This window comes from Lissotriton helveticus, chromosome 5_1, assembly GCF_964261635.1.
Source record: "Lissotriton helveticus chromosome 5_1, aLisHel1.1, whole genome shotgun sequence".
Lineage (NCBI taxonomy): Eukaryota > Metazoa > Chordata > Amphibia > Caudata > Salamandridae > Lissotriton > Lissotriton helveticus.
The window spans coordinates 1,624,223,522-1,624,250,952 of record NC_136065.1 but is presented as its reverse complement, the minus strand read 5'-3'; the positions used below and the strand labels follow the sequence as shown (position 1 = coordinate 1,624,250,952).

General features: G+C 45.9%; 1 protein-coding gene across 1 annotated transcript in view; it reads right to left on the bottom strand.

Annotated features, from left to right (window-relative positions):
- Positions 1-27,431, bottom strand: part of LOC144755655 (granzyme-like protein 1) — a 210,604-nt gene that overhangs the window by 23,099 nt on the left and 160,074 nt on the right. The window contains exon 4 of the mRNA XM_078644814.1: positions 22,045-22,299. Within this exon, the coding sequence (XP_078500940.1) occupies positions 22,045-22,299 (255 nt within the window). The remainder of the gene's footprint in view (positions 1-22,044; positions 22,300-27,431) is intronic.

Sequence of the window (27,431 nt, the reverse complement as noted above, 5' to 3'; positions counted from 1 at the left end):
TACACAAAGTTAAACAGCGTTACTGTAGTTGCACACCCGAGGTGCTTCTAAATCATGTTTCGGGGTAGTTTTTATTGAAATTATGAATGAAACCTGCACCTACTTCACCCGAGAGAGAAAGTTTCTGTTTTCTATTTTTCAAATTAATGTAATCTTTAAATGTTTTATGATACATATGGCATAATTGAAATTCTTACGCAGTTGATCTATGTGAAATTACAGTGACCAGTGAAGTTTTGAGTGATTTTGTGTGGCTCATGAATTTCATGATTATATGGCACAAACAAAAATATTTTAGTATACATCTTGCAGTGTTACATATATAAATAGCTAATTCGTTGAATCTCTTCTTCAACAACCCTCCACCTCACCCACGGCAACATTATTTTTCTTATGTGAGCTGAAATGCACATGGGCACTCTGATTTTCACTGTGTATTTAATTTATTAGCATTTTATACATTAAACTGTTGTATACTTTCACCTCTTGCTGCACCTGCAGGCATGTTGTGTTGTAATGTACCAGGAGTATAAGTGCTCTTTAATTAATTAAACTGTTACACTGACGTTAGTTTCCAATGTTTTAATATGCATGTATAAGTATTTTTATACTGGATGTCATTTACGTTACTCAATTGTAATGTATGCCCGTACGTATTGTTTTCAGCTAATCCACAACCACCTGCCCGACCTCCACTTTCATCGATTCCCATCAGAAGCTGCTGCTTCTTTCCCACATTTAGTTCTGGGAGTGACTGCAGCATCTGCATCTGCCCCAATGTCTTCACCGCCTGGCATTACTGCTGCGCCTTCAGGGGTCCAGGGGCCTCCCTACCCAGCCTACCCAGGGTAAACCTGAAACTTTACCTTTTAAATAACATGTCAGCTATTGTCGTGACTGTGAATCCTAGTACATGCTATTTACGTGTGCCCTGTCTTTTTCCGTGTTATTTGATACATTTCTATTCTCTCCATCTTTGTGTTATTCTAAGTCATAGCTGTATGGCATCTTCCTAGTTATCCCAGATATGCCTCTCCCCCGCTGTTGGCGCAGTATCCCTGTTAAAATCTCAATTTAATGATGTTGTTTTTAAAGCCCTTAGGTCCAGTAAAATTGAAATAATTATGGAGGATACAGCTGAAAGTAACATGCTGTTCAAACCACCATGTCTGGCAGATCTCATTTTCTGGCTTACTTAACTACTTCAAGTTCAGAACTCTTTCCTCCTGACCTTTATGATTCCTCATTATTGTGGTGACTCTGCTTTTAAATACCCCTAGTCCCCTCACCTATACCTGAAATGAACATTAACATTTTAGGATTTACTTTGTTTTTTAATTTATAAAGAGACACGCATCTTCATCTCAAGGTTGGTGTGGCTTAGTTAAGTACAAAGAAAAAGGCAAAAACCCCTATCGAATAACTAGTGCCACCGCCTCTAATCCGTAAATGCAATCACTTTGGGTGATAATAAACCATATGAAATAGCTAACTTGAGTATCTCCCACCTCTACCCCATGGTACATCCCAGTGGAGACAAAATGGACACACCAGTAATGTCTCAAATTAGAGCAGGATTAATGATTAATTTGATTTGTCAATAATCTAAGTTCATGTCTCAAAGGTGCCCCAACAATGTGAAGGAACCTTAAGTATTTGGCACTAGTGAATCCTTTAAACCCTGATGCCAGCACTAATTAACTCGATTGCCACACCAATTAAAATCCTCTCTCCTCCATTCCTGTCTGCCCCATCATGGTCGGTGATTGAGTATATATTCCTTTCCCGAGTAGCCCAGGATCTCCTGTTTAGCAGCACTTAGCAGAAGAGTAATCTGTCAACCTTTTTTGTACTTTAGTGAGTAACAGAGACAATCCACTATTCTAAAATGATGTATGATTGTATGTTATCAATTTAATGTCAAACATCTGATCAGAGTCATCGAGGACTTCTGTACAGTATCTCTTGAGCTTGGGGCCATTCCAAAGTACATGAAGGAGGGTCCTAAAGTTACCACCATTTCTCCAGCAAAAGTCACATATGCTATGGTCCCATGTATGTACTCTGTTAGGGCTGTAGTCTCAGTAGATTATAATACTGAGTGTCTCCCTCACAGCAATACCGAAGGCGCTCAGTCTTGGTCTCATTAATATCTTCCTGTACCCCCATTCCTTAGTTGTCACTGTAAACCTAAGCTCCAGTTCCCATCTCTGTTGCTCAGGAGTGCTAGCCTGGAAAGTATCACCATCAAGGGCCTTGTATATTTCAGACACTAGGTGTTTGTCGTCATCCTTAAGGGAAAACCATTTTTTAAACTAGGTCATTGGTCTAGTGGCCAATTGATCCGCATACTTATCTGTTACCCAGTGCCTTATGCCTTGCCTGAAAGTAGCGCAATCTTTCAGATTCAGGGAGGACAGAATCAAGCTTGACCAGTTCAAATGATTTGAGTCCTTGGTTGTCGAAGATTTTCCCTGCGTGTTTACAATTGATCCTCTGCCTTGCCAGATATTGGAAGTAGTTTATACTCAGAGTAAAGTTACGGTTGATAATGAAGGCAGGGTTAGGAGCCGAATAACTTGCTAATCCTTGACTATACATGACTGTTTCATAAGAAGACACTGTGGCTTTTGTAACTGGAGGAGTATAAGCCCCAAGAGCGATAAAGGTGCATAGCCAAGGTATCATCCAAATGTGCTCACCACTGATTATGAAACACCGGGCTTATCCAGTTGACAGCCTTTCCCTTTCGGCCATGTACCAAGCAGCATGATGGTAATTTAGAACATGGGGTAAAGACCCCACTTTTTAATAGATGCATAAATGGTGCGTTGGCACTCCCCCCAACACCCCCCCATCCTCTCCTATTAAAGTTATTCAAGGTGCTGTGAATTTCATCCAAAATCCCCGTTAGCAGTTGCAAAAAGAAGGTTAGTAACTGGTATAACAATCATTTACAATGCAAAGGGTTTCATATTTGCGAGATTTTGAGCTATTGGCATTGTACATGACAATGCCTTTTATTTATGTGTTTTGAAAATCTGCATGTGGTGCCTAAACACGCACTTTGTACTTATGGTCCTTGCTTATGAGAAGCAACGCTGACAGTTAAAGAAGCACAGTTACCGCCTGCCTTCCTTCTCGTAAGCAACAACTATAAGTGCAAAGTAAATGTTTATGGACCACTTGCAGGTTTTCAAAACACATAAATAAAAAGCATTGTCATTTACAATGCCAATAGCCCAAACTTTTGCAAATGTGAGGCCTATTGCATTGCAAATGCTTGTCCTCACCAGGATTCGCCCAGCTAAGGATGCCATTTTATGAGTGCACGCTCTAGCTATTTCCCACTTCCTAAATGTGCCACCAGGATACATCATATTTAGGGCCAAGGGTGTGCGGGCGTGCTGCAGGCGCACCAAAGGCAAGCTCATATGCTCCCTGACTGGGCTTAGGGCCCAACACTATTCCCAAATTGCTTCAAATACACTTATGAAAGATAATATTCTGACTATCCAGAAGGCTTCCCTAAGTGTCATTGAGCGCTTAGCAATCACTTAGCAATGATTTGACCTGGTAAAAGTGTACCCTTGTAAACTCTCCTCCAGTTGTGACTAGGGTGGGCACTCGCGTTTACCCAAGACCTCTACAATGAAAAAATATATATTATTACAGAAGTTTTGTTAAATTTGCTATTGAAATATGCTACAAAAATAACAGGCCTGCTGTAAGGCTCCAATATTGATATAGCTTTTATAGCGGAAACTTGAATTAATGGTGAGCCCGCAACTAATCTTGCTCTGGCCATCCCACCGGGGCATGTTGTTAGGATGGACAATCTTATTGGATGACGTGAGGGAGGTATAGCAGTAGTTCACAAAAAAGAACGGGCAGCCTCATCTTGGGCCTTAAACAAACTATTAGACCCTGAGGTTCTATCCCTTAATAGCCAACCAAATTCTGATGTAGCTATCAAGCTAATGCATATATGTAGACCTTCAGTCCCAAGGGGGAGTTTCCTAGCTTTGATCCATGAAAATATGGCCATGGCACATCTTGATGCTAGCAATGCCATTCTGCTTGGAGACTTTAATCTGCATGCTGAGGTGTTTGTAGCTCTATGCGATATTTGATCAATGTTATATGTGCCAGCATATACAGAAGTCCACACATCTTATACCATATATGGGCAGGTGAGAACTCAGTAAATATCAGCCACGTAGTAGAGCTGAGATGAACTTACCATAAGGATATCTTTTCTAGTATAATCTCCAGATATAGGCAGGCATTTTTATGAAAACCTTCTCAGTAACATATTGTCCTAAAGTAGGACTGGTCTAAAGTAGACCCAGGCCAAATAATTGCCTACCTAAGGATGTCAGCTCCTACTACACATGAAGATTTTAACTTTCACATGGAAGCCTGCAATCCTTGGCTTATTAATCATTAAATAAAATCTTACCTATTAAAACTTTCATATCGCATTGCTCCACTCTGCCAGCAATGTGGCATACGACTAAACCTTCTGAGACCAAGAGAAATTGTAAGCAACAAGAGAAGCTATTGCAACATAACAACAGTCCTGAAGAGAAACAGATCTATAAGCAAGTCCTTACAATTATACAATTCTTATTAAAGAAGCACAAGCAAACTACTATCAGCAAAGGAGCCTTAAGACCCGGACCCGAAATCCTTGCGCTTAGCAGCCTTTCTCCTGAGCACTGTGAATTTCGACACCTGAATATCTCAACAGAATGTAGAAACATCCTCTCTAAAGCTAGAGCGGATAGCACAAACAAAACCTACAAGATGAAGTGGAAGAGATTTTGTCTCTGGTGTCAGCGGAATAAGATCCATCCTCTGACTGCGGCACCTCATGAAATTATCCCATACATCTTACTGTTAGCCAAGTCTGGATTGGCTCATGCATCTCTAAAGGTGCATTTAGCCGCAATATCCCGCTACAGGAGGTCTGCCTCAGGTCCCTCCTTATGGTCATCGAGGATCATCAAACAATTTATGAAGGGATTATTCTGAGTTTTTCCTCCAATAAAGCCTCCACCACCGCTCTGGAATCTCAACATAGTGCTGTCACACTTGATGAAGCATCCTTTCAAGCCTATACACAGGGCGCACCTTAAATTCCTATCATGGAAGGTGGTGCTTCTCATTGCTCTAACTTCAGCGAGAAGAGCAGGAGAGCTGCAGGTTCTAACAATTCAAGATCCTTTTTTACAGTTTAAAGAAGACCGACTGATTCTTAGGACTAATCCTAAATTTATTCCTAAAATGCCAACTGACTTTCATTTGAATGAACCATTGGTTTTAAAACGTTTCTTTCCTTAACCAACAACGGCAGCGGAAAGAGTTTTACATTCACTAGAAATTCAAAGATGCCTCAAATTCTATTTGAAAGAGACAAAGAGTTTTCGCAAATCTCCACAGCTCTTCGTCGCTTTCAGCGCACCCAGGAAAGGTTTCCCTTTATCAAAACAAGGGATTGCCAGGTGGATTTCCAGTGTGATTGTCTACTGTCATCAGGCTGCTGGAAAACCTCTAAATGCACGAGTTCGTGCCCATTCGATGAGAGCAGTGTCCACATCCACTGCGTTATTTGGAGGAGTGCCAATCAGCAAATCTGCAGAGCAGCGACCTGGGCATCTACGTACACCTTCACCAGGCACTACTGCTTGGAAGCAGCTGCAGAGTCAGAGGCGGCGGTGGGAGAAGCGGTGCTGAGAAATATCATCCAGTGACGGTGAGCCTTTTTCTTTCCATCCCTCCATCCTTTTCTCTTGTTTGCAAAGACACATTTATTGTATTTTGCTATGCTTGATTATATTCATAATACATTGCATAATGAGGAAATGTAAGCAAAATGTGCTTTGTGATATCACTGCTCGCTATTCTGATTCAGGCATGTGAATCTATGAAAGTTCCAATACTGGAATAAGAAAACAAGTTACTTACCTGTAACTGTAGTTCTCCAGTATTGGAAGCTTTCATAGATTCACATGCACCCACCCTCTCCCCCTGAGAGGCTCACCTTGGATTTAGCACGAAAAGTGTTCTTTATGCACAAGTGTGCGAAAATCTGAGGGGCAAAAAGTTCTCCCAGGAGTGTTCTAGAGGGTGAGGAGTTCTGATTGGTTCAGGGAAAAGTTTGGGCATTTTTACATAACAAAGGTTATGGGTTGCAAAAGGGAAATGGGCTTAGGCCTCATTTCAGTTTGCTATACTGCTAAGCATTGCTTTTTTATGTACCGGAGACTCCCGTCTCGACGACGGGGAATGATTCAGGCATGTGAATCTATGAAAGCTTCCAATACTGGAGAACTACAGTTACAGGTAAGTAACTTGTTTTCTTACCAGTCGCTTCAACAACCATACAGAAAAGGTAGGAGTCAAAACGGTCATCAGCTGGATTCTAGAGGGACAACTTGAAGCAAGTGAATCCAAGATAAGGGAGCAGGACTATCCAGCCACAGAAACCAAACCTCCAGGGGTAGAAAAGAAGGTGACCCGGGACCGAATGGCATTCCACCTGCCCTGTTCAAAGCAAAGAGTGAAGAGTGGGCGGATATCCTGCAACCTCTCTTTTTGGAAATTAGGTTGTTAAACAGAATACCTGAATCCTGGAGGGGCTCGACAATAGTCCCAATTCACAAAAGACAAGGCAGAGCCAAACAACTACCGCCTAGTAGCTCTGATTGACAACAAAGCTAAATATTTTGCGGGCATCATACTAGAGGAGCTCACACTCCGTTGAATCAGATCGGCTTCCGCAAAATGACTGGAACACCTACAAATATCCTCGCAATCTCTCTAATAATTGACGCAGCAAAATCATCTAAGATACCTCTACACCTGTGTTACATTGACTTCAGTGCTGCCTTTGATAATGTAGAGAGAGGCAGATTGTGGGAAAAACTGGCGCAATGGGGCATTCCACAGACTACCCTAAATATTCTGATGCTTTTACACACGGATACCTGGGTTCAGGTGAAACTAGGCGGTGGTACCCACCTTTCCTCAAAAATACCCACAACAAAAGGACTGAAACAGGGTTGTGTTCTCGCCCCAACCCTGTTCAATCTATTCATGGCGGACGTCTCAAAGGTGCGTGCCACCTGTAACTCCCACTCTCCAAGGGTAGGAGGGAGAACTTTAACCAATCTTATGTACGCAGATGACGTAGTTCTGCTCAGTCATACTCACATCGGTCTTCAATGTCTACTGACGAAAATTCAGAAATACGCCACAGAAAATAACCTAAAAATAAACCTGAGCAAGACGAGGACATTGTCAATAAATAACAAAAAACCCCACAGAGGAACTGGTTCCTCTGCGGCATTAAAATGGACCCAACTTGTGAGTACAAGTATTCAGGAGTTACATTCGACAAGGAAGGGTCGTTTTGGCGACAGAAAGAGGAAATAAGAAGGAAAGGTCTACTGACTGCCATGACGAAGAAAAACCTTGCAAACCAACTGATGGGACCGACTTTGACCCCGCTACTAAAGGTAGTTCGGGCCAAACTGCTCCCCTTGATCACTTATGGTAGCGAGGCAATGCGGGGAAGAGATGCTAAAGAGCTGGATAGCAAGCAGGTTAAAGCTTATAGAACTATGTTCTGCCTCCCGCCTTATACATCACCCGCTCAAATAAGGCTGGAGTTTGGCCTTCAAAAACAAGTCTTAGCCAGGTATGCTAAACTATCTGCTGAGGCACGACATAGAACACAGGGAGTTCTCTTAGGCAAGAAACCACCCTCAGTTAGCCTTGGAATCCACCAAACTCTCTGATCTTTGGGATGCACAAACTCGGCCAACCCAACTTCAAAAAATTAGTCTGGAAAAACATAAAAACAATCTCCTTATTGGAGGACAAGGCGATCTTCTCGAAAAAATCTCACGCCTGGATGACCCTCAACTCCTACAAATCACTCATCCCACAACCATACTTTAACCAGGGCTATCCCAGAACCATAAAAATGAACTTCTTAAGGTACAGACTGGGGATTCTTCCATGTACCCAGCATCTACCACCATGGCTGAGGACAAATGGACAAAATACTTGCAGGCTGTGTAGCATCAACAATGGCGACATCCTTCATGTAATCTGCCTATGAGAAGAACTGCACCAAGCACGGCAACAGTTCCTCAAAGAACCATTTAAACAAAAAGGCATCCGCACCAGAATGCAAGCGGTCCTGGCCTGCTTAAACCCAACAAATATCCAGCGAAACTGCAGATTGGTAAAATTTCTGATGGTGGCTGAACAAAAATGCCAAAAATATCGAAAAATGCTCTACGAAGCCCGCCGCCTCAAGCTGACCAGCAGACAGGTAAAAGGACTTAGCCAAACCTTATTAAGGATACTTACCAGCAGCAGAGGGACAAATCTTGCAACAAGCAGAGTCCATTCGGATGATGCGACAAATGAGCAAGCAGGGCTGGAGTAAGGAAAATCTGAGAGACGCACATTCTAGCATCCAGCGAATTAATGATTTTTTATAATTAGCACAATTGAACAATGATTTTAAACTATAATGAATTTTCACTCTTTGGCTTTTTTATTGGATTTAAACATGGATGTTTTAGGAATTTTGTAATGGTATTCTTGCAACGGTTTTAATTAACTATGCAAAAATAAAATAAACTTGAAACTTGAAACTTGAAACAATCTGTAATGCCACTTTTGCCTCTGGACAAGTACCAGACTTTTGTACATTTGCAGCTACTATCCCTTTAATAAAGAAACTTGCCATAGACCCTCAAGTCTTAGCCAACTATCACCCAATTTCTCTCTTGCCCACTATGACCAAATGTATGGAGCATCAATACACCTTTATCTCGTCACAGTGCAAAAAGAGTGCTCAAGAGATTTCAGCCTAGCTTTCACCTTGGCTTTGGTACAGAGGCTGTCCTTATGGCCGCATCTAATGACATCAGGATGATCTTATACAATGGGGCTCAGTGACCCTCATCCTCTTTGATCTATCAGCGGCCTTGGGCATGGTCTCACATAATATTCTCCTTTTAAGACTTGGTGAGCTGGGCAGCCAGAGTTTCAGATGAAGGATCTGAGTTGTTTAGAAGCTTTTTTGTTGAAGAGGGCCCAAGCAGTTCATCTTCGCACTTTTTAATCTACTCGTTATCAGCGTTGTGGCATCCCACAGGACGTGTCTCCGAACACTAGTATGTACAACATATATGTGACGCCTCTAGCCAACCTTGTCACCTGTCTTAGGATTCAATTTCATTTATACACTGATGGCATCCAGAATATACTGCGGCTTATGAATGGCAACTCGTCCAAAAAAGACCATTTAAGATTTTGCCCCACATTAGTGGATGAATGCTAATTTCTTGTGGCTGAATACAGAGAAGATAAAAGCCCTGGTGTTTGGAAATCCTTCTATCTGGCACACCGTTAGTGCCTCAATGCCTGGGACACTGTTCAACACCATTTTCTGTTTGGTCCACTCTTTGCTCCTTCACCAGTTTCAGAGCAGCAAATAGTATCAATGTCATTGAGGGTCGGAGATGTTTGATATCTCTCCTAGTTTGTATTGCTCTCATCACAACCAGAGATCTTACTTAATTTGAGGTTGTCTATAGAACTACCAATGAATCTGAATATTAGCATTCAAAAGAACCTGCCATTCTGTTTCCTGATGTCTTAGTAAATAAATCACCAATCAGAGGATATTTCTTTACATTCAAGATTTTTAGGTTCCACCAAACTTTGGAATGCCTCTGTTACAATAACGTAAACATAATGTGCTGTTCTAGCACAGCCTCATTTAGAGTTCTCCTCAGATGCTGCAGCCTTTACTTATTTTAAATGTTCATACGCTGTAACCGATTATGCAAGAGGGTTCATGTAAGTCAAATGCTCATCATATTTACTCTGAATGCAGCAGTCATGCAGTTATCTTGCTTCCAGGTTTCTTGTGGTTACCTACCAGGGAAAAGCCCAACCAAAATGTGGAATCGGACAGAGAATTATTGATTGTTGGACTTGGCTCTTTTTCCATGGTTATCTCCAAACTCTTTGCTTCTTTTTCCTATTTTTCCTGACCTTTTGTTGTTGGCTATAGGACCCTGGGCACTTTACCACTGCTTTTCAGTGCTAAAGCGCAGATGCCCTCCATCTAAATTGTGTTTATGGATTGGTGTTTCCATGACTGGTATATTTGATTTACTGGTAAGTCCCTAGTAAAGTGCACTGAATGTGCCATGGCCTGTAAACCAAATGCTACTAGTGGGTCTACAACACTGGTTGTGCTGTCCACATGAGTAGCCCTGAAAAGGTATCTCAGACCTACCACTGCAGTGTGTGCACTCAGTTTTGAACTGCCATGTTGACCTAGCAATAGCACCCACTTGCCAGGCTCTACCTTCCCTTTTCTTACATGTAAGACCTCCCCCCCTCCGGTAGCCCCAAGGTACCCCCATGGGCAGGGTGCAGTGTATGTGAAAGGTAAGACATGTACTGGCGACTGTGACATGTCCTGATAGTTGAATACTGCTAATGTTGTTGTTTTTTTACTAATGAAGGGCTATCTGTCCTATAGGATAGCATGGGAGATACTTTGTAACATCTTACAAGTATAACTTCCCAGTGGGACAAGATCGAGGAATAAAGTTTAGGCTCTCTGAACTTAGAATTTAATAACACATATTTTAGTAAAGATGGTTTATAAATTGTGTGTTTGAAAATGCCACTTTTAGAAAGTAGGCATTTTCTTGTTTAACCTTTCGCTGCGCCTCTGCCTGTTTGTAGATTGACTGTCTGGTTTTGCAGTGACATGGGCTGCGATGTGCAATCCCTGTATACAGCAACTGGGGGGGTTGAAGGTGTGCCTTGCCCTTCCTGGATGACTCAGAGCTGAGCTGAATAGACCTTGGCTGCATTTAGAGTAGTGGGAGGAATTTTCCTGCACATGAATAAGGCCTGTATCCCTTGCACAATGCTATCGCCACCCCCTGTGGTCATGCTGCACCAGTTAGGACAGAACTGGTTTGAACTGGGCTCAGAGACCCTTGCACAAAGAGGAAGAAAAACAAAATGGGGTATAAGTAGTGGGCCTTAAACCCCAGCACTTTAGATTACTTCTGGAATCCAAGGAGAAGAGCTGGAAAGTTGTTAGGAAGAGTACTGCCCCTTTGCTGTGTGCTGTGTACTGTGTGCTGTGTGCTGTGTGATGTGTGCTGTGTGGGGTTGGCCTGCAGTGTTGCTTCAGCCAAAGAAAGGACAAAGGACTGAACTTTGTTGTGTATCCTGTTTATGAAGTTTCTCCAAGGGGTTGTGTGTGATTGCCTCCTGTTAAGAAGTCTCAGGGACACAAAAGATTTCTTGCAAATCTGCTGGTGCTGCTGGACTCTGCCATCTGTAAGTCCTACCCTTGCCTTAGGTGCCTCCTTCCTATTACAAGGCATCAGAAGATGGTATTCCAGCTAATCTCTGCAAGAACCAGCGCCAAGCATCACGAAACCATGCAAAGCCTTTCGTAGCTGACACCGGACAATGCGAAGCCTCGCCAAGTCCCGCCGCAAAGCTGAAAGCCTCTCATAACCAATGCTGGACAACGCAAAGCCTCGCTGAGATCTGCCAGGAAACACAAATCCTGCCCCAAAGCCCCCAGCACTGAGGCCGAATGACACAAAGCTTTGCAAAGCGATGCATCACCTCCGGTGTGTCATGCATCACACCTGTGCACCAAAATCGTCTTGGATTTTGATGCCTCACTTTCCCTCTGAAGTCCGGATTCGACGCATCTCTTCTCCTGCGTGCAGCAGAACTGTTGCCTCGCCTCCCTAAGGACGCAGGAACTGACGCATCGCTGTGTTTTCTAACGCTTCCTTTCTCTGCGGCTGTTTGGCCTTGTGAACTTTGACGCATCTGCAGGTACTTTGGTGTAAAATCACACATCTATAGTTTTCTATGGATGAAGTTGCTTGAAATCTTTTAAAAGTCACATCTTGATACATGCATGTTGGCTGTTGGTTTAGATAAACATACTTTATTTTTTTTAACTGGTGTGGTGTGCATTTGTGGTGTTTTCACTTTGATACTGTGTGTTTGGGTACACATACTTTAACCATTGCCTTTGGGATAAGCCTAGGGTGACCAACCGTCCGTAAATTTCACGGACAGTCCCTAATTTCGGCCGTCTGTCCGTTGTCCGTGAAGGATTCTTTAACGGACGCCATTTGTCCGTAATTTTAACCGGCCACAGCTTGCACCTCCCTTCTTCACTCCGATGCTGCACCAAAGCTCCTCAGATACTCAGCAGCATTGGAGAGGCACAGCGGGATGGCAACCCTCACACCTCCAGCCCTTGATGACCTGTTAAGAGGTGCTCGAAGGTGACGGAGAGGGAGGGGCTGCAGCTTCAGGAGCAGGGGCATCAATTCAGATGCAAACAACAGCCCTGAATGCGTCGGTCTCTGCAATTTAGAGGGGGCCTCACACATTCCATTTCTACCCAGGGCCCCAAACATCCTCGACTCGGCCAGGTTACACAGAGGCAGCACGTGGTTCTCTCTCGTCACAGAGCTTAATTACTGTCACTAAATTGTAAGCAAACCTCCGTTCTTCAAACATGCAGTCTATAATGTAATAAAATAAAGAAATGGCACAATCGCACCCACACTGATTAACAAAGTGTGGAGGACAATCAGTTCAATCAGTTCTCTTGGAGTATCTCCTGTAAGTACTGTACATCACAGTGGGGGATGGCATTTTGGACAGAGAGCCTGTCTTTTCGTTGTCTTGTGCAGGAGGGGGCGAGGAGCCCAAGATGATACTAGAATACTGCATGCCCACCCCTGTGCCCACCCTGGTGGATCCTGTTCCCTCTCCTGTGATGGCTCCTGCCCTCCCCTCAGTGATGGCTCCTGTCCCCCCATGTGTTGGCTCCAGTCCACCCCCCGCCTGTGATGACTCTTGTCCCCCCCTGTGGTGGATCCTGTCTCCGCCCTGGGTGGCTTCTGTCCCAGTCCTGGAACGGCCCCTGCAGCGAGGGTGACATTCTTGATGGGCCTCTTCTCAAAAGGGCTTAGCTCAAAATGAATATGAAAAGGTGGGCGAGTGAGTAAGTGAAGGGATGGGTGAATTGCTGGATGAATTAGTGAAAGGGTGAATGGATGAATGAAAGATTGAATAAATGGATAATGAGAGAGGATGGATGGATTGATGAGTGAGGGGAAGTATGGATGAGAGAAAATGTAAATAGCGGATGTGTGGGTGGAAGGGTACCTGGATGATGGATGAGGGGAAGGATGGATGAGGGGATGGATGGATGAGGGGAAGGAAGGATGGATGGGTGAGGGGAAGGATGGATGGATGCATGAGGGGATGGATGGATGGATGAGGGGATGGATGGATGGATGAGGGGAAGAATGGCTGGGGGAAGGATGGATGGATGAGGGGAAGGATGGATGGATGAGGGGATGGATGGGTGGGTGAAAGAATGGATGAATGGATGGATGTGTGGGTGAAAGAATGGATGGATGAATGGATGGATGGGTGGGTGAAAGGATGGATGGATGATGAGGGAAAAGGATGGATGGATGGATGATGAGGGGAAGGATGGATGGAAGGATGAATGGATGAGGGGAAGGATGGATGAGGGGGAGGATGGATGGATGAGGGGAAGGATGGATGAGGGGATGGATGGGTGGGTGAAAGAATGAATGGATGGATGGGTGGGTGAAAGAATGGATGGATGAATGGATGGATGGGTGGGTGAAAAGATGGATGGATGATGAGGGGAAGGATGGATGGATGGATGGATGATGAGGGGAAGGATGGATGGATGGATGATGAGGGAATGGATGGATGATGAGGGGGTGGGTGAAAGGATGGATGGATGATGAGGGAAAGGATGGATGGATGATGAGGGGAAGTATGGATGGATGATGAGGGGAAGGATGGATGATGGGTGGGTGGATGGATGGATGGATGATGAGTGGGTGGGTGAAAGGATGGATGGATGATGAGTGGATGGGTGAAAGGATGGATGGATGAGTTGGTGGGTGGGTGGATGGTGGGTGGGTGAAAGGATGGATGTGTGGATTGGATGGTGGGTGGGTGAAAGGATGGATGAGTGGGTGGGTGGATGGTGGGTGGATGGGTAGATGGATGGGTGGATGGGTGGATGATGGGTGGGTGGGTGGATGAGTGAAATGATGGATGGATTGATAAGTGCAAGGGTGAATGAATTGACGTATGAGTGAAAGGGTGGATATAAGGATGGATGAGTGAGTGAAAGGGAGGGTAGATGGACAAAAGGATGAATAGATGTGTGAAGGAGTGAAATGATAGATGGATGAGTGATAGGGTCAATGGATGGATTAATGAGTGGATGAGTAGATGGATGGATGGATGGGTGGGGGGATGGATGGATGGAAGGAAGGATGGCTAAGTGAAAGGGTCGATGGAGAGCGAAAGGGAGGATGGATGGATGACTAAAAGAGTGGATGGGTGGAAGGATTAGTAAGTGAAAGGATGGCTGGATTGGTGAAAGGGTAAATGGCTGGATGGATGAGTGAATGGATGGATGGGATGAAGAGTGGATGGATAAGTGTACAGATGGATAGGGTGAAAGGGTGGATGGATGGATGGATGGATAATGGAGGATGAGTGAAAGGATGGATGAAAGGATGGATGAAGGGATGGATGAGTGAAATGATAGATGGAAGGATACATGATGGATATGTTTGCAAATGGTTGAATATGTTTGGAAATGGCTGGGCTTACTTATATACTATTGCGCGACCTCTGATGTGTCTGTAAAACTTACCTATTGTCCTGAAGTTTTGTCCTGAATTTTGACCTCCTGTCCTGAATTTGTGTCCTGAATTTTGACCCTTTGTCCTGAATTTTTACACTCACTGTCCTGAATTTGCACCAATGCCAGTTTGTCACCCTAGATAAGCCTGTCTGCTTGTACCAAGCTATCAAGGGGGTGAGCAGGGCTTATCTAAAGTGTGTATCATCCTTACCCTGACTAAAAACAAGGGTCCCTACTTGGACAAAGGTACTTACCTCTAAAACTAGAGACTCCCATTTCTAAGATTGATGCTCAGCGGTGAGGATTGAACTTGTATTTGTACTTGACCCACAGTGATTGGTGTACATCACTAGTTTACTGCAAACCACTAGGCAAACCACTAGGCAGCCACATACTGTGTCCATTCTGTGTGCAGGCTTTTTTCCTGAGTGTCAAAAAATAAATAATATGTTTACTTTAAAGAAATCCATCACGTCAAGTCAGACATAAAATACAATCTTCCAAAATGGAAGGAGTCAGGTTCATCAAGCCTTAAATTGGACTGAAGTGGATAATGTGTGTGTAATAAATGCCCCCTTATGTATAGTCACCCCCAAGTTTTTCAACTAATGCTTCTGGTTGTACGACTCTGAAAGTGCACTTTGGCCTGCTGATCAGAACTCAGCGCTCAGGCCTGACCCTAAAGTTTATGTTGCATTGGCTGTACTCAATTGGAAATGGCTAACTCAGCTGTACGTCCCTAGTGTATGGTACGCTGGTATCCAGGAACTGCAAGTTAGAGGGGTACCCCAGGGCTTGCAGCACTGGTTGTCCACGCTGGAGGTCCCCCAAGGAAAATGAGTCCCCCGGTCTGCCACTACAGGCAGGCAGAGCAGTCCTGTACTGCTAGCCCAACTTTGTCATTAGAAGCAATGGCAAATTCACTATTTCCTCTGTACATCCATGTAAGTCACCTGTCTGGCAGGCCTTTCGAGTCGTAAGGCAGAGTGCCACATATGACACAGGCAGGACATGTAATTTACATGTCTTGACAATAGACATGCAAAAACACAATTTTTACTAGGGAAATACTTGGTTGCCCAATTGTTGAGTACAGGATTACATGCGGACCCCTCAGCTGAATGGTGCGACCTAAACGGGCACTCCATATTATCAAACAACTGAATACATTAAGCTTGAATTGTATCTCAAATTAATGTAACTTGCTGCAGTGTGCAGTTTTTACGAAGCTGCCAGTTTGTTCCCTTCAATTCTTATGTGTCTTCCCGGGCACACACAGAGTCTGTTCCACAAGACAGACTTCTGCTCTCCTTGAGAGGCATGCCCACAGTTCTCAGGAAGGAGAACAATGAGGAGTTGTTGGCCAGGGAGGTGTTACCTGAATCCTGCAGAAAGTCACTAAGCTGTTAGCCCCAAAAGGTACCCCTGATACTCAGACCACAGATCTCAAACAACTTGGAAGAAGATCCGAAGAAGGACTGCCCTGCGGGACATCAACCATGCAACCAGGACCCCTCACCATCTTAGTGGATAAAGCAATCCCTACAGGAAGACCCTGTTGATTACACCATGTTCACAGCATCCTTGGAGAATCTTCAGCATCCTTCATCCTTTGCATCACAGCCACTCCATAGGAATCCATTGCAAAGTGGATAAAGTGCGTGGAACTGCTGGAGGACTGCTTCCTCTGTGTAGGTAACTGTTCTTGAAATGAATGAAATGAAATGAAAGACATGTTTATATAGCGCATGGCTATCCGGGGGCATCCCTGCAGTGGGCAAGACTAGTGACCGATAGCAGAAGACTTAGGGAAGCAGTAGTGTCTTCAGCTGCTTGCGGAATTCCCTGTGTAGATACAATGGCAGTGTGTTCCAGAGTTTGGCTGCATTATACGAAAAAAGTCGGCCACCACTTCTGGCCTTTTTGATCCTTGGAACTTCGACCAGATGAAGCTCATCCGAGCGCAGTTTCCTGTTGGCCTTATAGGGGTGGATCATGGTCGAGTTTATCGGTGGTCCATTCCCTTGCACCTTGCAGGGACTTGTGGACAACACAGAGAGCCTTAAAGCTAATTATTTCTTTCACCAGTAGCCAATAAAGGGAGTGAAGTGCAGATTTTGCCGATAGGCGATTAGATACTCCCAACAGCAGTTTGGCTGCGCAGTTTGAACAGTTTGAAGTTTCGTAACTACTGCGGTTGGGGCCACCACGTATAATGCGTTTCCATAGTCTATCCTAGAGAGTATCAGTGATTGGATTAATATTTTTTGGGCCTGGGAAGGGAGAAGAGGAAGCACTTTGCGGGCTATCCTAAGCGGGCCATAACAAGTGGCCGCCGTCTTCCTAGCTTGCACCATGAGTGTCAAGTTCTGTTCTAACCAGATGCCAAAACTCTTTATCTCGGTCTTAGGGGCCAGGATTGGGCCCATACATGCTGGCCACATGGTGCTCCATGTAAAGCTTGAAGGATTGCCCAGGATCATGAGCTCAGTCGTTTTACCATTGAGCTTAAGGTGGGATGCCCCCATCCACCTAGAAACTTCCTCCAGACAAGAATTGAGGGCCTGGCTGCTCCCCCTGACTAGCTTCCTTCTGGAGTTGGGCACCCTAAGTAATTCTAATCAACAACATTGACACTTAACCAAGTATATTTGAAAAAGTTGCTAAGGCTTGTTCACGGTTAAGGGAAGTTTTTCGAATGTATTATTGCTTGCAAAATCAATATCTTTGGGGCCCTCCAGTTGATATGTTTTGTTCTAGTGTCTAAATTCTGAAAAATACAGTCTAGTTATATAAATTGGTGTCAGATTTCTTGAGTGTTGTGTCGATTTCTTCTTCAATTTATTTGGTGATGTGTAAATGCTTTACACTTTTTCCTTTGTGTAAGCCTTACTGCTCAGTGCCACAGCTACACAGGGTTGAGCTGAGCGTTTTACAGGCAAAACCTACTAGACCTTTAAAAAAATATATATATATTCTGTTTATTGAATTTTCTCAATGCATTACAAAATAGTACTGCCACGCAAGGTAGTATAAACTAAAGCAATAATAATCAAAAACAATAAAAATGGGGCGTGTCCAAGATGGCGACGGAGTAGGACGCCTTTCCAGGTCCCTCGGCGCCACGCAACATCAGCATTGTCCAGCACCCTCCCCGGGCACACAGCTTACCTTCGGACTGGCCTGGGGGCCCCCGTGAGGCGACCTGAACTCGAGCGACACCCTTCCGGTGTCTCTGGCTGCCCGGAGTGCGGCAGCGGCGGGAGCGGCGACTTTGCTCCCCTGAGCGCGAGGGCCTCTGAGCGGGCGGCTCTGCGATACCTCCGGAGCTCCGCCATCGCAACCCGCGACCCTTGCCCCGTGGTCTGCTGAGAGGCCCGCAGCCTTACGCGGAGACTGGCAGACGGGCTTCGCCGGTACCGGGACTCCCGCGGCTGGGGCGGTCTGAGCAGCGGAGCCGGCTGAGAGAGGTGGGTCCCGGCTGGTAACTTCACCCGAGGCCGGGGATTTGCGGCCTAGTCGCTGGGGGGCTCGCCCCAGGGAGCGCTAAAAGACTTGTCGCGCGGTCGCGGGGAGAGGCGGCCCCGGCTGCCGCTACTCCTGCACCTGTGCCGACCTGGCGTGACTGGCAGCACTCGGAGGGACCACCTCTGCGAACACGCGAGGCCGGGGATTTGCGGCCCAGTAGACGAAGGAACTGCCTTGCGAGGCATACTGGCGCATTAACGATTGGAGGAGATACTCTCATATCGGCGACCAGCACACCCCACTGAACGTGACAATAGGCCTGGGACGTGCCCCGGACGCGGCACGCGCCGAGAGTGACCTGGGTCTCCTGCTGCGGTGTCCCCTCGGGCCTGAGTCGAGGCTGGGTGCTATAGAGGTGGCCTTCAGCTCCGGGCTCGGTCCTGCCGGGTTCGTTTGGGCTGAAGGACTTCACGGTGCCAGAGAGAGCTGCCAACGCTTGGCTCCCCCCCTGCGGCCTGCTGCGGCCCGGTGACTTGTTGCCGACCGCGGTGACCGGTGGGGCTGCCAGTTTTGAGCCCCTCCCTTGCAGTGGTCGCATAGGGAGGCGCAGGGGGACCCCTCGTGGCGGTGGGCCTGTTGCCGGTGGCGAATTGGCTAACGGACTCCGCAAGGGAACCTTGCATTTTGCACTAAGATCGGAAGCTGAGCTTTGAAAGGGTGCGGCCTGACCGTCGGAAGGGTGGGAGACCCAGCGGCGCCGCCATGTCTACTACGCAGCGTAAAGGGAAGCCTGGTAAGTAAGCGCCCCAGAAGGGAGCCCAGCAGCCGGTGTCTCCTGGGCCCAGCGGATCGCCCAAGCCACAGGACGATGAGGCTCCCGCAACTGAGGCCTTCATGTCGGAACTTTTTGCTTCCATTAAAGAGGATATCTCTGACCTCCACTCTCAGCTGGCTTCGGACCTCCGCGAGGTGCGGAGAGATGTGGATGGCATCGGTGAGCGGGTGGCGACTCTGGAGGATCACGATCTGAGCATGGCGAGCGATGTGCACCAGCTGCAGCAAGACGTGATTCGACTCACGGAACAGAATCTGGACCTCCAGACGCATGCGGAGGACTTGGAGAACCGTTCCCGCCGGAACAACATCCGCATTCGAGCGGTGCCTTGTGACGGGGAAGCTGAAGACCTACGGGAATATGTGAGAGCGCTCTTCCTGCAGATCTTAATGATGAGGACGTGAGCGACATCAGAATGGACAGAGTCCACAGGGTCGGCCTGCCTAGGCGCGGGGGGGCGTCCCCCCCGATATTCTGGTCTGCGTCCACGACTTCCAACTGAAGGAGCGCATTCTCCGAAAGGCACGGGAGACCCCCTCATTGCAGTTTCGAGACCACCGCCCCCAGCTGTTTCAGGACTTGGCAGTTTCGACGCTCCAAAAGAGATGCGAGTTTCGCCCTATAACCGCCTTTATACGAGAACAGAATGTGTCCTACTCCTGGGGCCACCCCTTTCACCTCATTTTTCGATGGCAGAACAGATTGGTGCAGGTCCGATCTCTCCAGGCGGCGAGGGATCTCCTGGGCCTTGATGATGCGGCCCCCTCCCCCGGTGGCGGGGGCTCCCCAGTGCGGCGGAGGCGGCGGTCCCTGTCCTGGCATAGGGTGGGGCAGGAAACGACCTTGAGGAGACCTGACCATACGACCAGCTTGCAGGAGAGGGGGGCGGCGGTCGCCTCTGTCACATCTGTCACGGTGCCATCATCACAGGCTAGCTCCGGAGCAGCTTGAGCCTTGCAGCGGAACTTGCAGGGCGCCGGAGGGGCCCTTCTCCATAAGGTACTGTGGGTGCTTTTGTACTCTTGGGGAGACACCCCGGTCCGACACTCGGAGGGCACACCTACTGGTGCCCTTCCCCCGCCCCTTACAGGCGGCTACAACCGTCCACATGAGGGGACAGTTATGTTCACTGTTACTGTTTGTTTTACTTCTTTCCATTACCAACGAATTGATGGGAGCTTTTATGGCTTTTTGGGAGGAGCGGGCTCCGGGAGGGTATGTTGAGGGTGTGGGGAGGGGGGGACATGGGGAAGGACTTGGGGATACGTTAGGGGGTGGTGGTGACCGGAATGTGTGGTTTGGTGCGACTGTTACGTTTGTTTTTGTGCCGCCTGGGCGCCCTATCGGCTTGGGCCTCGACCGTGGGGCTACCTCTACTCCTGGTTCTGAGAGTGCTGGTCTAATCCAGCTGTTGACTGAGCCTCCGATGCCCCCTGGGGCCTGGATCTGGGACTTGCTCGGGCAGAGGGTGCGGCATGCCAGCAGCAGGAGATTTGGGGAAGAGGTGCGGGGGGGATTCAGGCGGGTGGGGAGGGAGGACGACTGGAGCCCATTGACATGGTGGGGGCAGCGAGAGTGGAATCCGGGTGTAGCTATGCCTGTTAGTATTGGTACTTGGAATGAGAAAGGTCTGAACTCCCCGCAAAAACGTCAGAAAATTTGGAAATACCTGATTGACCATCAACTAGATGTGGTGGGCCTCCAGGAAACCCACTTGGCACGCAAGGATGAGCTTCAACTACGACATAGACATTTCCCCCTCATTTACAGATCCTCTGCCTCCACTAAACACAGGGAGGTGGCCCTTCTGTTCCGAGCGTCCCTTCACTTTCAGCCTATGGGGGTGAGTTGCGATAAGGAAGGCCGCTGGTTGATGGTCAAGGGGATCCTGCATGGTAGGCTGTGCTCTTTTGTGGTGGTGTATGTCCCCAATGCGGGACAAAACAGCTTCCTCCAGGATCTGCTGCGCAGGGTTGGGGACTTTGTTGAGGGGCACTTGTTTCTTCTTGGAGATTTTAATTTGATCTGGGACAGGGACCTGGACAGCTCTCATGCTCAGAGATCTGGGGCTGGTCTGTTCTCTACTGATACCCAACGCATGGTGAGTGAGTTGGGACTGATTGATGGCTGGCGCTTTCTGCACCCCCATTCCCGGGATTATATGAGTGGTGATGCTAATGTGATCAGGGTACATGTAGAGATGTATATCAGGATATATGAAGATTAGTAAAAGCAAAAACGTATTACTTAGAAAAGAATACTTGAAACAAATACCAAGTCTACAATACTCACATATGTGCCTCTATTCACCATTACATGTAGAAAGTCATACTTATCTAGCAACACAGCTACAGAAAACATTTTGATTATGAGGCAATTTACCACTGTTACCTCATCAGAAAATGTGGCAAAGAAAAGGATTTTAATCTATCGCCCATATGTAAGTATGGGCTGTCCATAAAAACAATCTTGTTAATTTTCTCCATTTAGTCTGTGGTTTAGCAAATCAAATTAAGGAGGGATCTTTTAATGTGTATAAAAAAGAAATCTGTGTTTAACATATGTTGATGTTTACTTCTTGCAGACCACTACTGCTATAGACGTTTTTTGTGAATTGGATTTTTTTTAAACCAAGGACTAAGACTGATTTCACCAGTGTCTTTGATTCTGAATGTTTTTTCAGAAGAGGAGTAGTGATTGTGTGTTCATCAAAAAACAAACTAATTTGATGATTTTAATAATACAACAGGTAAATACAAAGATCAACACAGATCACTTACCTCTCAGTACAATAACAATTAGGTCCATATCTGTGCTGTTTTTTTTACGTTGTCAAGGTTTGCTACAGTCATAATTGGCACATACTGATCACTGTCCATTTGCGATATCATGTACATATCACTGGCAATATTTCCTCTTGATAAACAACACTTACTTTGAATGATGCCGCAACGTCGCGATCTCCAGCACAGATCATGGACTCTTCATCAAAGCCCTTGGAGAAATTCTTGCATGCTTTCCCAGGAACAACTTTCAAGTTCACTTCTTGCAGCTTGTCTGGATACGACTCGTTTAGTCCAGTTTTCCCCCAGCCTGCTACATTGCAATTATCAGCCACTTTTACCTTCCTACTGGCTGAGGGCAGTGGGATGGTCTTCACGTATTTGTTCAATTCAACTTTGCTCTTTAGCTGTGGCGGAGAAAGAGAGAATAGACGGTTTAAAACTTAAGGGAAAGCCTCTACTTCCAAAATTCTCTTATTATTTTGGGGGCCGTGAATGCAGTGGGCACAACATGCGCAATGGCACTAACAGATACAGGTTTGATATAGAGGGCTTGATTCACAAAGTCATTTGTGCATGTAAATTCAACACACAAGCGCCAATCATTTAAGAGTGATGAAACAAACATTTTAGCCAACACCTGGTAACTTACACGATTACATCTATTTATTAGCAGTTAATGTCACACAAGTAGGATGTACCTGAGAGTAATCTGCCGTAATTCTTCATTTCGGGAGGCACGTAGGCATTCCAGGGAGGGGATACTCTAGAACGTGTTTGCACATCTACAACACTGTGTTTTGTGGTTACTCAGTGACTTTTCTAAGTGCATTCAACCTGTATAAACAGTTGGAGGTTAACCCCAGGGAAAGACGCAGTAAATCCTTTTCTAGGATAGTTACATACAGAAAGCTGCCCCAAAATTAAAGGTGGTAAAGGAGGTGAAATATTTCCAAGTGGAAAAAAGATAGCAAGAGCACTTTTGGTAAACATTTAAACATGCATATTTGTAGCCCATGTGCAATTATGCATCAGTAACAACTTACACTTCTGTGTAATCGAGGAAAGGTGCCACTCTTCCACCATCACTAGAGTGCTACTAGAATGTGTTAACCTACACCTAAATGTAGGTGGGTATAAACCAACTGGTGTAGATTTTTTTTATGAATAGGGCCTCAAAGTTTTTTTTAACATGCTTATTAGCATTTTAACAAAGACAGCAAACACAGATTAGTAACTGTCAAATATTACATATCTCATCTCAGACAGCCTAGTTCTTGATACATTAATACTCTGTGATGCGTTAAACATAACTAATTTCCTCCCTCCCCGCCCCTCCCTATTCATACCCCATCTTTCCTTTCCAGGGGCCACACCACAGTCGTGTGTGGCAGTGGCCCACCGGTATGGGCTTATTGTAGTTCAACTGGTCAATAAAGCTGGCTATGGAGTCAGCCATGTTTGGCATCAACAGGGCTTCTTCAAGTTGAGGCTACTTTGGAACTGTATAGTTAGTGCATTTAAGGAGTCTTACTCCGAGCAACAGTAGGTATCCTTGCATAGCTGCACAGTGGGTAATCACAGCCAGATCAAATAAAGCCACGCGTAAGGTGCCTCCTTTCTATCGTTCAAGGTGGTCTATCTATGTTGCCTCTGCTTGTTTTAAACTTGTTGAGCACTTTGTCCCAGCGAATCTGATATCCACTTTGTACGAAGGCCCCTACGCTTTTCTCTCTGCAGCACCCTACCCTCTTGATCTGCCCAATACAACACATCGTTCCTCCAGGCATCTACTGAGGGAGATGTGTGTGCCTTCCACCTCTTAATAATGGCTCTTTTTGCCAGTAGCAATACCAGGTCCATGAATTTGAAGACACTTTATTCTTTTTGGACCGTGTGTGCATACCTACTAGACTGACCTTGATTGTCCTGTATTCTCTTTTCCCTACTATGCTACTCTGTAAACGACAACTGCCTGCCAGTAGCGGATCAGCAATGGGCAATCCTATAGCATACGCAGTATATTGGCTTCCTCATTCTCGCATCTGGGGTGCGTTGCTGGGGCACTGGGGTAGATCTGACTCAAATTGTGAGGTGTTAGATGAGCTCTTTGTAGTATATTGAACTGAGCATTTCTAAAGTGAGTATTTAGAAAAACTGTCCCCAGATTTTCAAATGCCCCCTGCCAGCCTTTGTTATTAAATACATGACCAACCTCATCATCGCACTTGTCCCTCAAGGGCTGTAGTGATACCCCTATTCTGGCTTTCTTGTTATTAAGCCAGGACACTATCCGCTTCTTTTGAGTCCCTAGTAAAGTGCTACTGTTGTGTGTCGATTTAGATACCGTATATAGGTTTCCCGATTTATGTGCTTATATAGGCACAACTCACATGGCCCTTATTTAGGCCTAGAAATCCAACCCTTATTTAGGCATTACCCATGCTAACCATATACAGGCATGGTCACCTACCTCTGTTCATCCACGTCACGAGTTCTTGGAAAACCAGACTCTTAAGCCTTTAGGACTTCCCCTGCTTGGAATATTGATTTCTCAAAGAACTCATTTATTATGCATGAACATCTATTCCTTAGGGGTTCATCCATGATGTTCCTCGGCCCGACTTTTACGTCAATACTGGCATTCCTAAACACCGTAGAGATATAATTATACCTTCACTTGCCATGGCAAGTCACGGCTGTATACTTGCACGGCTCGGCTACACAGCTCGCCACGGCAAGTTCGGAAGGAATTCGAGTCCCCACCTGATGCACTAAACAGACGCTGTCATCCTCCTCGCAGAGAATCCAGCTCAAGTGTTTCTGACTCCGTTCGCGGAGTGTTAGAGATGGAGACCCGGAAAGAGATTCCAAACTCTCTCATTCTAAGGTATGGAGCAGATTAGAACCTAGAGGGACTCTTGGCATCTCTTGGCAAAACCAAACTATAGCTAGCTATACTTCAGAAAACCGCACCTACTTCTTACCTCGTGCTACACTTAGGTTAGGTACACTGGGGTAGAACTATTTAGAAGCACCAGATGAGTATTTACATTTTAGCCTGTGTTATTTATGTATGTATTTGTATGAATATATGTCATAGCTACAAACCATGCTATTGCAGTATTATTTTCTTACTGCTAACGCTGTGCGTATTATACTTCGCCTTCTGTCTTACGATTGTAGCAGCTCATATCTCTTTCACAAGAAATATGACTATTCAATAAACCTTTTATTATTGAAACACCCATCTACCTATTTCTGTGTAACTCTGTAGAAACGCAGCATGCATGATTGACTGAGTGAAACTGTTATCTATTGTTTCCACAATTCTGAGAAGAACTGTTCCGATTCTAAGGGAAACAAAGTTGTTATGTTTATGCGGTTGTCAGAGACTAATCCCTTCTTGTTCATTCGAGAAGTTTCTAGTGACCTCTGAGCTAGCAGGCACACACAAGTTATTAAGTTTAATGTACTCGAAATACTGACCTCAGTCCTATGTCAAAACTATAGTGTATATTATACCAATGCGCCGAGCCTATAAGGGGTACAGGAACTACACTACACTACTACATGCACGCAAGGCCTGTAGATTAAATACTACTAGTGGGCCTGCAGCAAAAGTTGTGCCACCCACTTAGCTACAATTTTAAACAAGTCTCAGCCCTGCCACAGCAGCCTGTGTGTGCTGTATAAAGTGCCATTTCAACCTGGCAAAATAAACCCTTTGCCATGCCCAAAACTTCCTTTGTAATACATACAATTCCCCCATAGGGTAGGTCCTGAACAGCCTAGATGGTAGGATGCAGTGCATTTGAAAAGTAGAAAATGTACATTTAGGTTTTACATGTCCTGGTAAAGGAAAACTCCTATATTAATTTTTCACTGCTGGAAAGGCCTACCTCCCCCATAGGATAACATTGGAGTTACCTTTTTACATTTAACAAGCTGTAACTTCAAATTAGGAATAGGTGGAGGGGTTGAGTTTGGTGTCTAAAGATTTGTAATTAAAAGCCCTTGTTAATGGTAAAGTCTGATTTGTAATCACAATCTTGAAAAGGGCGAAATATGGCATTTTCTTGTCCTAACCATTTGGTGACTGCAGCCTGATCCTGGGTCACATGACTAGGTAGAATTGGCAGTTGGTCTTTGTGTGTGACAGTGAGACAAAGGAAGATAGGTGTTGGTAGGATGGTCCAATCTGAGTTGATGAGGGGGAGGGGCTATAGCCTACCACACTTGACCATCACAAAGGCTCTGCCTGAGCACTCTTACAAAGGTGTTATTACTAGTCTTTTGAGACCCTAGACAATCTGGGGCCATGACAGGGAGGATTGAGATTCCGGACACATCGGGAGAGGGAGGGTGATAACATCTGGAAGCTTCTTCCACTTAAAACCTGGGAACCAGGTATCAATATTGAACCCTTAGACACTTAGCCCCAACTCTTCAGTACTGCTCTGTACCTTAGGACTACACCAAGAAGGAGGACTGATGTGCTGTTAAAAATGACTGCTACTCTGCTGAACTGCTGTCCTAAAGGAATGCTGCCATACTGTGCTGACCTGTTGCCATGCTGCCCTCTTGTCTGGGTGAGAAGTACTGGGACTGTATCTCTAAACCCAGGACCCTAGAGGGCTAGTTGTTTGGCCTTCTGATGGGAAGCCTCAGGGACATAACAGGCTACCAACAACCTTGTACCCAGCACCTGGACTCTGCTAATACATGAGCCTTGCCCTCCCTAGTGGTGGCACCCAGTCCGGTACCCTTTGAAGTGGGCCTGAAGGTGCTCTGCCAGCCCATCTATGGATCCAGCAAAACCAACACATCACTTACATAGCACTGGGCATCTCCCGCAGAACTGGTTCATTGCCTCTGCAGCTAGACGCATCGCCTTCGAAACCTATGCATCGACTCTGATGTGTGGACTTCTGCAACACAGGGATTTGCATTGTCATTGTAGCCCCTCAGAACCGATGCATCCCAGCAAGGACTTCGACTCGCCCAACGGAGCCCATCGGAATTGCTGCTGAGTGATGCATCTCCAAGCAAGGATATCGTCAAGAATCTTCACAGCACTTTGGACTGCTAGATGATACCCTCTAAAGTCTGGGGCTCCCATGCTGCCTTTCTTGGTTGGCAATCTGAGCTTAGCCATGGTGCCCTCCGCCAGCCATTTCCGCAAACCAGTGACTCAAACAATGCAACCAGGTCCCTGAGTAGTGTACTTACCAGGGGAAATGGGATATTAGTTAAATAATACAACAAATGCGGTAGCATGACGATCTTGGCCACATCAATAATGCCTGCCACTGTAGTGGGCTAGACCAAAATGACACTTGGGCCCTCAGGGATCACACAGCCCTACCAAAATTAAGTCCAATTGGTCGCACACTGCTTGTCCTACCAGCGTGTTACCCCAAAGCATTGTGGTCCATGAAGTAAGCATCAGCGGGTGCGCCTCTGCCAGAGTCTTGAGCAAAAATCACTGTCGCGTTGGCCATCCCTGGTCATGTGTTTCGAGGTTGTTACCTCTCGT